Source organism: Protopterus annectens, chromosome 17.part0, assembly GCF_019279795.1.
Source record: "Protopterus annectens isolate FY-2018-M chromosome 17.part0, PAN1.0, whole genome shotgun sequence".
Taxonomy (NCBI): Eukaryota; Metazoa; Chordata; order Ceratodontiformes; family Protopteridae; genus Protopterus; species Protopterus annectens.
In genome coordinates this window covers 601714866-601728785 of record NC_056751.1, presented here as the reverse complement: position 1 = coordinate 601728785, position 13920 = coordinate 601714866, and the positions used below count along the sequence as shown (strand labels likewise).

At 42.6% G+C, this 13920-nt stretch overlaps 1 protein-coding gene across 1 annotated transcript in view; it reads right to left on the bottom strand.

Moving 5' to 3' along the window:
* Positions 1–13920, bottom strand: part of PPP6R1 (protein phosphatase 6 regulatory subunit 1) — a 3522349-nt gene that overhangs the window by 1760571 nt on the left and 1747858 nt on the right. Inside the window, exon 11 of the mRNA XM_044059463.1 lies at positions 3052–3116. Coding sequence (XP_043915398.1) covers positions 3052–3116 — 65 coding nt within the window. The remainder of the gene's footprint in view (positions 1–3051; positions 3117–13920) is intronic.

Below are 13920 nucleotides of genomic sequence, written 5' to 3'. Positions count from 1 at the left end.
AATCATTTTCTGCTTGTACTGTGGTATCATTCTGGGTGATGGTAGGAGGCTACTCAGGGCTAGAGTCATACCCACCTGGGCTACATAATCAGAGAGCTCCTCCATGTCTCTCTTCATGTAGTCCAGAGAGATACGTCTCAGGTCATTCACAGCCATATGTACAATAACAGAGTCATATTTGTACCTGTTGTTGACAGACCTGAGTGCAAGCGTTATCTGGCGGATCCTGGGACCTGACAGGCAGATGAATGTCACTTTCTCCTTATTCAACCTAATGAGTGGGACATCCAGTGTGCCTCATTATTCAGTCACCTATGACTAGTGTGTTGGGGCATGCTGTTTTGCCTTAGGGGCTTTGGTTGAGTGGCACACTGTTTAGGAGCATTATGTGTCGTGTGGTTAGTGTTGCGGTGGTAGAGTGCATTTACTGCTTTGGAGGTCTTTGCTGTTTGGGTAGATTTTTATTGAGAGCCTCCGTGAAGGTGGATGTGTGGTTTGTGTTTTTATGTGAAGGCAGTGCTGGTGTGTGTTGCTGAGGACTGTGTGTTCCATGTGGTGTTGTGCAAGTGTTGACTTTCACCTCTTGACCAGCTATTCCGGTCTTGGCTAGAGAGTACGTGGCTTCCAGTTTGGATACACAAGTGCATTGCTCGCAAGTCTGAATGTTGGGAGGTAAGAGGAGAGGGTTGTCAGTGAACATGAGGCAGTTGCTACATTGCCTCAAGATGCCCACGTTCACCAAGTTAATAGGAGAAAGCACAGGGAAATGACATTTAGACATGCCTGGAGGGGTGGGTCCTCTCCTGTTTGGTATCTACTTCTCACAAACCCATGCCAATACAAAGGGACTCTGGGTGACCGAGTTTGCAGACGACTGCAAGTTGGGAGCCATTATTAACTCCCTAAGTGATGCAGATATCCAACAGAAAGGCCTGAGACCAATGACTGGTGTCAAACCAATGGCCTTAAGCTTAATGCCAAAAAATGTGTCGTCATCCCCTTTGGTAAAAACTCAGTTCCCACTAATTACCACATCGATGGGAGCCCACTGAACACTGAAGGCACTATAAGAGATCTGGGGACGCATGTTGACAGCAACCTCTCCTTCGACCACCACATTGCCATTGTGGTCCCAAAGTCCTTCTATGTGGTACATCTCATTACCAAGGGTTTCGCATCCAGGAAGAAAGAGGTCATCGTTTCTCTCTACTGTTCTCTCACAGGACCAATCATTGGGTATAATGCCCCATTTCGCATGTACCTCACTAGACACCTGCAAAAGCTAGAGAGGCTACAGAAGTACCTCATGAAGAAGATCATAGGCATTAAAACACATATCCTACATGGAGAGACTCAAAAGACTCCAGCTGTTCTCCGTCTCATATCGCCTACTTAGAGGTGAACTTTGCCTGACTTACAAAGCCATGTCTGACTCAGCTCTGTTAGAAATGCTACATCTAAAGTAATCCCAATCCCTTCGCACAACACGCTCCAGAGACCTCAACCTCATTCAACAGAACATGCTGGAGGGACAGGTTCCTCACCCAGAGACTGCCCATGCTCTGGAATAGATTTCCCATACATGTCAAGCAGAGCACCTCGATGTCCCTCTTAAAGAGAGATCTTGATGATTGGATGGGTAATGGAAAGGTCATCCTGTGGTCACTCCAGTGGCTCTACTTGATATAGGCACTGGGAACTAACGTCAGGTGGCACAATGCCAGGGCACTTCTATGGGCTAGGCTTGTAAAGGCTCCAGGGCTATTAGCCTAGTACACCTGTGAACCTATGGAGCTGTTTCCTTGTAGAAAGTCTAGTGCTGGTACCACTTTTGTGTGCTACAGTAATTGCTACAAGAATTCTGGTAAAGTGCTAGACTAATAAGCTAGTAAAAATGCAAGAGAGGAGAGAACTAGCAGATCTAAGGGAAAAATTGAACAGCAGACCTTTTGGCACTGCTCAGAAGCTTACAAACAGTCCTGGATACGGCAAATTTGTATCTGGACTACACTAAGTTACAAGAAAGCCGGGAAACGAGCGCAAACGTGGGGTTTTAAACCAGAAAGTTGAAAAAGATAGAAAAACTCCCCAAACAGCCAATAAACTACAATTTCTGGGCCAGAAACCACTCCTCTTGTGGTAGATAGGCTGCCTAGTGCTTACCACTCCCACTGATAAGCTGGTAGATAGGCTGCCTAGTGCTTACCACTCCCACTGATAAGCTAGAAGGTTTCCTTCCAACACTGGGGGGCTCAGAAGCTTACAAACAGTTCTGGATACAGCAAATCTGTATCTGGACTAGACAAGTTACAGGAAAGACGGGAAATGTGTGTGTGTGTGTGTGTGTGTGTGTGTGTGTGTGTGTGTGCGTGTGTGCGTGTGTGTGTGTATATGTATATATATATATATATATATATGTGTATATATATATATATATATATATATGCATGTCTACATCTATGTATTCATTTATTTACGCTTTTACTCATACTGACTAGGGGAAATTGGGGCAGGCAAGAGAAAAAACATGGTACAGTATACAAATAAGGAAGCAATGAAAAGAACAAATTCAACTGAGAACGACCCAACAGAAATCATCAGGCCTCAAGTGTACCCAAATTAAGCCAGATTCACAAGAAAAGTCGCACAAATGTATCTTTATTTATATACCCTAGTATTCAGAAAAACAAGAGCTTTTCCATAACTTGGACAAGGAAAGGCTACAGATTCATTCATCTTTACTATCACCTAGAACCCAATGCTTTCTGTCCTACAATACCAAAAATGAAACTGAAACAATCTTGTTTAAACAAAAGATCAACTCACTTATTCATTTCTCTCTAAGGAAGAAAAATAGATATACAAAAAAAAAAAAGAAGAAACAAGTTAAGACAATAACTACATTTCAATCCATATTTAATAAAATGAGTCAATCAAAACCCCATTTTACAGTGTTTCCTCTAAAAAGGTGGGAAGCTATCTTACCTTTAATATGCGTTGTTGAGCAAGAGACAAAGGAAGAAAATAAGAGGATAATGGCAAAATACTTACTGCTCCTTTTCATTTTCTTCCCAAGCAAAAAGGATTCTTTGTGTTAAATGACACTTCTGTAACAGCTACAAATAGGAATACAAAACACACATCAGAAGGAAATAAGATATGCAAAGAAAACAAGACTCTTGCACATCATAAGCCATTAATTTAGTACTCGATTCTGATTTATAGTTATGGTTACACATTCACCTAAAATAACAATTTTAACAGGAAGTCCTACTCATTTAGCAGAATCTCTAACATCAACATTGCCTTTGTAAACAAGGAAAACTGAAAAAGCACCTACTTCATAATTTAAGTAATTGTAACAGAAACAGTGGAATAACAGTCATTTTAAACTAGAACATAATTTCTCTAAAATAACTTGAAAAATAGTTTAAAAAATACTCTCAAACTAAAGCGCCAAGACATTTTTTCTTTTTACCTTGTTTAATTACTCTACTGTAAATTTATTTTCTTGTTATCCATTGCGCCTACAAGGATCGGGTCAGATGGTCAGCGTCCCCCCCCCCCCCCCACACACACACACACACACACTAGACTGCTTTGTTCGACAGGCAAAGTGCAGTGTTTTTCGATTGAAATGCCTTTTATCGAACAAAGTTTTTTTCAGGTGGGTTTTTCTTCATAACGGGTAAGTAAAATATGTAGTAGGGTTTGTGTGTGTGCTTACAATTGTGTGTTGATTAGGGTTAAGCAAGGGGATAGATTAACTGCGATTGTGTTTAGGCTTAAGGTTAGGGGACAGATTTAGTGTGTGTGTGTGTGTGTGTGTGTTGCTCACGCTAACACATGGTGAGTGTACAAGCTGTCTTCTGTAGTGGTAGTGTCATGGGAAGGGTTTGTTTTGTTTTTTTAATTTAAGATGCAGATTAAGGTTAGAGGCAGGGGTAGGATTACTGTTAGGAGGCATTACTAAAGCAATGTCTGCTAACCCTACGCTACACCTTAAATTAAAAAACCTTCCTGTAACATTACCACTACTCATACAAATTTGAAGTGCATGCCGTAGGGTTTTGGGTAATGCACCAGAAAAGGATATTTGTTTCTTTTTTACTGAAGTACTATGTGCCAATATGTTGTTGTTAGTGATAGAATGACTGCAATGTGTTGGGGTTCTGGTTTTGTGTCTGATCAAGTAACATGGCTACCAATCATTATGTAAACACACACATAAAAGGAAAGTCATCTACTTGCCATTATGCTAGATCTGTGCGGTCTTGCTCCATCTAGCCAAACAGCTTGGTTATTAGTTCTGACCTTCGTGCTTTTTTCAAGAACTTTGAATAAGGGCTCTGACTACTCCCTTAGCCATAATTCCCTCTGTGCCCCCAAATTACTTCAGATCAAGTTTGCCTGCTTGTAGCTAGCACTTCACCTAGTGAGTACAACGCAGCCTAACAATCTATAACTAACTGAACAAGAAACAGGAATAACAGTTGGTTGTCAAAAAGTCAAGGTCCTTGGTTAGGTTCAACTGATCAGCTGTGAGTCAAAAGAGTGACAATTTAGGATGGGGGGTAGAGGGAAGGATTGTTCAGCAAATTGGAACAAGACAGCATGGCTCTAGCATTATGTTAAGTATAGAATTTTCATATCAGATGTTGTATTTTACTTCTGACTCAACAACTAGGACAGATTCCCAAACTTCCAGGGAACCAGCAGTTCTCATGGAAGGAAACTCTGAAGTATGATAGAACCAAAGGATGTACAAGATCTAGACTGTACATCCAACCTATAATGTGACATAGTGGTATGAACTGTAGACCAAGTTAACAGCACAAATCTCATCAATGGGAATTTTAGAGAAGTAGAAGAAGCAGCCACAGCTCTAGTAGAATTGATAAATTACAGTTGTGTACACTTAGCATAAATGTACATGTTCGAGTGTATTCACTGTTGCAGTCATTACATTTGGGTAATCTGCTGGCAGGTTGCCCTCAGTTGGCCTGATTAACAAAGTCTTGGGTCCTGCGTTGGTTGCTGTCCCTTCTTCCATGACGTCAGGTCGTCAGGGGTATAAAACATGCAGCCGACGCCATTACATCAGTTTTTCTTGCCCCAGATGTCAGGTGCCCCCCAAATGGGGAGCAGATAAAATTTAAAACACAGAAAATATACCTCCAATCCCAAAAGCAAATACACCAAAAGGGCTCTTAAGCATAGTGAAAGAAAGTAGAGGTATAGCCAGAGGAGAAAAATAGGGGACTGGAGGGAGGGTAAACCCAGACTGCAACAGTGAATACACTCAAACATCTACATTTATGTTAAGTGTACACAACTTTACTATGTTCTTTGTGTTTCACTGTTGCAGTCATTACATTTGGGTAGATTCCCAAAGCTATGGTTGGGTGGAAGGAATTATACAGCATTAGGACCAGCTATAAGGCCCTGCAGGACAGCAGTGGCAAAGCTAGCTCTGGATTTAGAGAAAAGTGGTAAATGGTAATGTTTGGCGAACATATGAACTGAGCTCCAGGTAGCAGCTTCTAGAATGTCCCTGGTTGAGACGCCTCTGAGAAAGGCTGTAGAAGTAAATGCAGCCCTGGTGGAATGGGATCTGATCCCCTGGGGGATAGTTTTTTCATGGTGCATATAGCAGAAACGAATACAATGGCTTATCCATTTGGAAATGGTTTGCTTTGAAATAGCCTTTCCCTCTGCCCCTGCAGCAAATGCCACCAGCAGTTGTTCAGTTTTTCTTTGAGATTTTGTCCTGTTTAAGTAAAATCTAAGTTGTCTGTGTACATCCAATAAATGCAGAATTCGCTCCCCCTTGTTCTGTGGATTAGGAAAGAAAGTTGGCAAATGAACGGTCTGATTAAGAGCCACACTGGATACCACCTTAGGCATGAAAGATGGATTGGTCCTGAGAGATACCCTGTCCGCATGAAAAATGATGAAATGCTCCACTGCCATAAGAGCCTGTAATTCAGAAATCCTTCTAGCTGAAGTGACTGCTAAAAGGAAAGCTGTTTTCCAGGAGAGAAATTTTAAGTCTGCAGTAGCAGCTGACTCGAAAGGAAGGAGAGTGAGCTTTTCCAATACAAAATTGAGGTCCCAGGCAGGGGTTGGAGCTCAACTGGGTGGTCTTAAGTTTTTGGCCCCTCTGAGAAACTGCTTTAGCAGAGGATGAGAGAAGAGGGAAGGTTCGGTGTTGTAATCAGCTGAAATGGCTGAGAGATTGATTTTTATGGAAGAAAAGGACAGGCCCCTTGTGAAGCATCTCAGTTAAGTATTGTAAAATGTGAGGAATGTTATGCACTGCTGTGCTTGTCCCTTGAGATTAATTCTAGGCACAGAATCTTTTCCATTTGTCAGCATAAGATTTTCTAGTACTAGGCCTTCCTGCTTCCAAAATGACATCCATCAGAGGTTTGCTGAGGGATGCTAAGGGTGAATTTAGGTGATTAGCCACGCTGCAAGATTCAAAGTTTGGAGCCAAGTGTGCAGAATTTGGTTGTTCTGCTGTGATAGTAAGGAAGGTGTCTGAGGCAGGTGCCGGTGGAAGGTGTGGCACATTGCGCAGGAGTGGGTATCAGTGTTGGCGAGGCCAGTCTGGAGCAATCAAAATCATTTTTAGTTTGTCCTGTTTGAATTTTAGTAGAACTTTGGAGAGCAGAGGCAGAGGGGGAAAGGCACAGACTGATAGGTTTTTCCAGCTGAATGGTAGTGCATCCACTTTCCAGGCTTTTTTTGTGACGAGTTCTTGTGCAAAATTTGTCCAACTGATAGTTCTGGGGTGAGGCAAAAAGATCTATGTCTGGGCTCCCCCATTTGCGTGTCAACATGTTGAAAATCTGTGGTTCCAATTTCCATGGATGTGGATCCATGAGATTTCTGCTTAGTTCGTCTGCCAGAGTATTCAGCTTTCCTGGCAGGAATTGAGCTTGTAGTTGTACTTGGTAGGTCAAGGCCGTGTTCCACAATGCCATGGCTAGTCTGCAAAGGGGGGTAGGAGTGTGTATCCCCCCTGCTTGTTTATGTACCGCATAACCGTGGTGTTGTCTGTCTTTATCATTAATTGTCCTGGATGAAGGCAGTCCTTGAAGGCTGTCAGTGCAATCTGTACAGCTAGCATTTCTTTTTGATTGATATGAAGGTGCATTTCATTTGGGCTCCATTTTCCTGAATGCACTTCCCTGCCAGATGTGCTCCCCAAGCATAGTCTGATGCGTCTGTAGTTAGGGTTTGGGCGGCAGGGGGTGGTGTGAATGACAGTCCCTTGTTTTGGTGGCAGGCCTCTGCCCACCATAGGAACTCCAGTTGCAGGCAAGGTATGATAGGAATCATTGTTTCCAGGCTGTGACAATGCTGACTCCATAGACTTTTTAAGTACCACTGAAGTTTCCTCATATGCAGACTTGCTTGTGGAATTAGAAGAATGCAGGAGGTCATGAACGACAAGGCTTTCAGTATTTGCCTTGCAGAAAACAGGGTTTTTGTGGCCAGCTGTTTGAAGTAAGTCACCATATGAATTTGCTTCTCTGGTGTAAGGTAAGCCATCTAGGCAGTTGTAGTCAAGCTTGCACCCAGGAATGTAAATTTTTGAGAGGGTACCAGTTGTGACTTCTTTTCATTTATAGTGTACCCTAGCCAAGTTAGAACCCTTTTTGCAAACACCATATGGTTTAGAAGAGTGTCCTCGTTTTCTGCCTGAATTAGACAATCGTCCAGGTATGGATATATCTGAATATTTCTTTGCCTGCAAAATGCAATTACTGGAGTCAGGCACTTTGTAAAGACCCTGGGCGGAGTAGATAAGCCAAAGGGCAGTGCAGAGAACTTTTAATGCAAGTAGCCTGCTTTGAAGCGGAGGTATCTTCTGCAAGATTCCCTGATTGGAATATGCAGGTAAGCCTCTTTTAAATCTAGAGTTGCCAACCAGGCATCTTTGCCTAGCATAGGAAGCAACTGGTGAAGAGTCAGCATCTTGAATTTTGGAATGTCCAGAAAGGTGTTTAGAGTAGATAAGTCCAGAATTGGATGCCATGATTTGTCTTTTCTGGGTACAAGGAAAAGTCTTGAATAGAAACATTGTCCCTTTTCCTCTTCTGGTACTGGTTGAATAGCCCCCATGCTCATGAGGGAAAGTACTTGTTTTTGGGCCTCTGCCCACTGATTTGGGGGCAGGTCTGGACATCTGTTTGGAATTGGCAATGTGTGGAAATGAAATCTGTATCCCTGGGATACTATATTTAAAACCCATTTGCCCTGGGTTATAAGTTGCCAGTTTCTTGCATGAAGAGCCAGTTTTCCCCCCAAAGGGGCGTCTAAAAGGTAAGTGCTTGGTAAGTGTAAAGGGAAGCCATTGAGACTGCTTACCATAGAGAGGTGTCTTGTTTCCAGATTTGGAAGAGGACGCAGCCCATTATTTTGTTCTGAAAGTCCCTTGTCACTGAAACCTGGAGCCTTTGGAATTTCTGGGTTTTACTTGAGTGGCTCTCGAAGGAACTGGAAAGGACCAGTTCTTAGTAGGCCAGTGCCTAATAAATCTTGGAGGTTGCACTTGTAAGAAACTCTGTCACAGTTTGCATAGATTTAGCTTTATCTTCCATCTTTTTAAAAACTTCTTCAGCCTTATTACCAAAGAGACGGTCCTGTTGTAAAGGAGCATCCAACAATTTTGCTTTAACATGATCAGGCAGATTTTGCTCTTTGAGCCAAGCATGCCTTCTTAGCACAGACCCAGTTACAGCAGCTCTGCAAGAGGCCTCCAAAGAATCAAAACCACTTTGCAAAGTATGTTTTCCAACTTGTTCAGCTGAATGCAATAAATCCTATAAATCTTTGTTTTCCACACAGTCAGAAATTAACAATTTTCTGTTTAAGCAGTCCTATGATATGCTGTTGATATTTCAGCATATGAAAATGACAGTTTAAAGCACTGATTGCCAAGGTTGCAGAAGTGTAAACCTTCTTACCCCATCTATCCAGCGCCCTGGAATCTCTATCAGAAGGGGTAGGATTTTTAGCAGTAGAAGCCTTAATGCCCTTGGGACCCTGAGAAATGGTTTTCAGGATCTGCAACAGGATTTTGGAAAAGGAATTTGTGGGAGTCAGAAACCCTGTAGTATCTGTCTGGCGTACAAGGAGCCGGAGGCAGAGAATCAGGAGCCATACTAGATTCTGAAAAAACATCATCAACAATGTCTAGAACAGGAGGCATAGCCAAAGGCCTATGCTGAGGAAGAAGAAGAAAATCCCCAAGTCTCTTTTTAGATTCAGAGAAATCCTGACTTTCCCAGTGGAAATGTTCCCTTAAAGTTTCCCCAAAAGAAAAAATCCTCAGCGGGAGAAGCAGAAGGAATGGAATATTCTGCATCAGAGTCCTCATAAAGGTATAGACAATTCCTGTTCATTAGAAGAGTCAGAAGAAATAGAATCCTGTTCAGAAGATTCATAATCAATGTCTTGCCTAGGCCTCTTAGAAGGGGGAGGGTTGGCTACCCCTGATCAGAGTAATTAAATCTTCAGCCATTTTGATCATGTGTTTTTTAAGCACAGGGGCCTGCACATGTGGCCCAGCTGTCGGTTTTTTAGGAATAGGTCGAGATTTTGGACTTAGTTTTGAAGATGGCATCGGTCTAATATACAAATCTGTAGGCCTGAAAACGCCCTCAGAAGCCGGTGCCTGCACAGCAGCTCCAAGGTAGAGACATCTGCAGGTTCCATAATTGAAGCATCTCGGGGCATACCGGACTCTGAATGGGTCTAAGTACAGGCCTGCGAATCAGAAGTAGCGGGTATCAGGGGCTGCGAAAGTGCCTCACTGAGTACCGGCGAACTGGCAAATGGCTTAGAAGAGTCGTCGGCAATTTTGGACCTCAACGGCCTGTCTCTGTCTTTTTCTTTGCATTGTTTTAGGTATTCAGGTAGTCTGATTGCTAACAGATGGCATTTCTGGATAATTAAAGCATGAGCCAAAATGTTTAGAAGCAAAAATGTACCGAAGTTTGATAGTGCGTTGATTAAATAAAGCACAAAACCGACAGCAAGGTATGTTGTGGTCTGGGCCTAGGCAAGGAATACAGTACAAATAAAAATCCTTATGAGGTATTTGCTTCCCACAAGTAATGCAATTATTAACTTTTACTGCCATCGGTAAGGAGCAAGAAAATGTTTCAGCAACAGGGTACATAGCTTTTTAGTTGAAGACTTCAGATATGAAACTCTAAAACGAAAATTTCAGGAGTCGGCCAACTGGCACTTGTGAACTGCTTCTGCTTCGGGCACCGTGCAGCAAGAAAGACTGATGTAATGGTGTCGGCTGCATGTTTTATACCCCTGATGACCTGACATCATGGAAGAAGGGACAGCAACCGATGCACGACCCAAGAATTTGCTAATCAGGCCGACATAGCAGCCTGCCAGCAGATTACCCAAATGTAATGACTGCAACATTGAAACACAAAGAACATCGAATGTTCATCAAATGTAGAGTACAGTCCCTTTTGTTGGAAAAGTATGGAAAGAACACTGGTAGACGGACCATCTAATTAAGATTTGCTTCGGAAGCCACTTTTGGTAGAAAATGTGGATTAGTTCACAAAGATACCCTATGCTTAAGAAACACAAGGTAAAGGGGTCTGCAAGACAATGCCTATAGACAAGAAAGATTGTCTTTCCAAGTAAGAAACTTCAATTCCACTGAAGATGCAGGCCGAAAAGGAGACCTAGTTACTGCCTGTAACATGACAGTAATATCCCGTGTAGGAAATGGGTACCTAAACTGGAGATTTTAGGAGAAAGGTTCCTATCATGAAAGCCTTGTAAGTTTTCAAGAAAGCAACAGAAATCTGATTTTGGCCAACAAGAAAATTAGAAATGGCTGCTAACTGCATTTTAATAACTGATAAGTTAGCACCTTTTGTCAAACAAATCTGCTAAAAAATCTAAAACAGATGGCTGTGGAGCTGAAAAAGGCTCCAAGCCCGAACAAAATGTCCATATGGCAAATCATTTCTACTCGCTAAGATAAACCTTCCTACTGTCTGGCTTTTGTGAGGATGACAAAATATGAATGACTGAAGTCGACAGCCTGGCGTCTCTGGCCACCATGAGAACTGGAGAACCCATGCGATCAGTTTCAGGGTTAAGCCTCAGTGAGGTTAGGTAGACAGATGAATTAGACAATCAAGACATTGGTCCAGTACCTATGGAGGATATTTCAGATGATGCCATGGAAAGGGGAATCAAACCTGCTGTTGCCAAAAGGAAGCTATGAGAATTACTTTTGTCTTGCACCTCATAGCTTTCTGAAGAAATCTTGTTATCAGGGGACGGGATGGAAAGGCATATAGGGCACTCAAGGCAAATTATGAACTACAGCATCCCTCAGTGTCTGTCCCTGTGTGTGTGTGTGTGTGTGTGTGTGTGTGTGTGGGGGGGGGGGGGTATCAGTGCAAAGTAGTTGTTGCATTTGTTGTTTAGACAGCAAGTAAAAAGGTTGCAGCAAGGCTGGCCCCACCAATTGAAAATCATTACCACCACTGTCTGAGAGACCATTTGAGGGGCAGAAGAAAGTACAGGTGTGTACACTTACCATAAATGTAGATGTTCGAGTGTATTCACTGTTGCAGTCATTACATTTGGGTTATCTGCCTGCAGGTAGCCCTCAGCCGGCCTGAATATCAAAGCCTTGGATCCCTGTGCGGGTTGCTGTCTCTTCTTCCATGACGTAAGGTCGTCAGCGGTATAAAATACCATTACATCAGTTTTTCTTGCCCCAGATGTCAAGTGGCCCATAATGGGAAGCAATTATATGTTAGGTTACACCTCCAACAAAAAGCAAATACACGAGAAAGCAGAAATACACTAAACAAGAAGAAAGGTGTAGCCAAGAGAAGTAAGGGGGCTGGAGGGAGGTTAACCAGGACTGCAGCACTGAATACACTCGAACATCTACATTTATGGTAAGTGTACACAAAGTACAGTTGTGTACACTTACCATAAATGTAGATGTTCGAGTGTATTCACTGCTGCAGTCATTACATTTGGGTAATCTGCTGGCAGGTTGCCCTCAGTCAGCCTGAATAACAAAGTCTTGGGTCCTGTGTCAGTTGCTGTCTCCTCTTCCATGACGTCAGGTCGTCAGGGGCATAAAACATGCAGCCGATGCCATTTTATTCAGTTTTTCTTGTCCCAGATGTCAGGTGCTCCCCAAATGTATAAACAGAAATATATGTGAATGCACTTTTAGCAAGATAAACTTTCCTTCATCTAAAAGCAAATACACCACAAAGGCTTTAGTATATAGTGAAGGAAAGACTGCAACAGTGAATACAGTTGAATATTTACATTTATGGTAAGTGTACACAACTGTACTATGTTCTTCGTGTTTCACTGTTGCAGTTATTACATTTGGGTAGAATCCCAAAGCTATGGATGGGAGGATGGAACTAAGCAGCATTAGGAGTTGCTATAAGGCCCTGCAGAAATGCAGGGGCAAAGCCTGCCCTGGATTTGAAGAAGAGAGGCAAATGATAATGCTTTGTGAAGGTATGAACAGAGTTCCAAGTAGCAGCCTCTAGAATGTCTTTGGTTGGAACCCCTCTGAGAAAAGCTGCTGAGGTAGAGGCAGTTCTGGTGGAATGTGACCTAATGCCCTTGGGCACAGGTTTACCATGGTGCAAGTAGCAGAAACGAATGCAGTGGCTTATCCACTTAGAAATAGTCTGCTTTGATATAGCCTTCCCCACTGACCCTGCAGTAAATGCTACCAGTAGTTCTCAGACTTTCTTAGAAATTTGGTCCTGTTTAAGTAGAATTTTAGTTGTCTGTGTACGTCCAATGAATGCAGAATCCGCTCCCCCTTGTTCTGCGGATTTGGGTAAAATGTTGGCAGGTGAATTGTCTGGTTAAGAGCCACACTGGATACCACCTTATGCATAAAAGAAGGATTGGTCCTGAGGGACACCCTGTCCGGGTAAAATGTAATAAAAGGCTCCACAGCCATGAGAGCCTGTAGTTCTGAAACCCTTCTTGCTGAAGTGACGGCCAAAAGAAAAGCTGTTTTCCAAGATAGAAATTTTATATCCGCAGTAGCTGCTGGTTCAAAAGGAGACAGGGTGAGTTTTTCCAGCACAAAATTGATGTCCCATGCAGGTGTTGATCTAATGGGAGGCCTTACATTTTTGGCACCTCTAAGATACTGTTAAAGCAGAGGATGAGAAAATAGGGGAGGCTCTGTGTTGTAATGAGCCGAGATGGCAGAGGTATGGATTTTCAATGAAGAAAAAGAAAGGCACCTATCAAGCATCTCAGTCAAATATTGTAAAATCTGAGGAATATTGGGCTTTGCTGTGTCTGTTCCTTGTGCTTGGTTCCAAGCACAGAATCTCTTCCATTTATCAGCATAAGATTTTCTAGTACTAGGCCTTCTGGCTTCCAAAATGACATCCATCACAGATTTACTGAGAGGTATTTGAATAATTAAATGATCAGCCATGCTGCAAGATTCAGAGTTTGGAGCCAAGTGTGCAGAATTTGATTATTCTGCTAAGACAGTAAATGAGGTATTTGAGGCAAGTACCAAGGAGGAAGTTGAGACATATTCCTTAGAAGTGGGTACCAGTGTTGGCGAGGCCAGTCCGTAGCAACTAGGATCATTTTTGGTTTTTCCTGTCTGACTTTTAGTAAGACCTTGGAGAGAAGAGGCAGAGGGGGAAAGGCATAGACTGACAGTTTTTTCCAACTGAAGGATAGGACATCCACTTTCTGTGATGAGATCTTGTGCAGAATTTGTCCAACTGATAATTCTGGGGAGAGGCAAATAGATCTATGTCTGGGCTCCCCCATTTCTGCGTTAACATGCTGAAGATTTGTGGATTGAGTTTCCATTCGTGCGGGTCCATAAGATTTCTG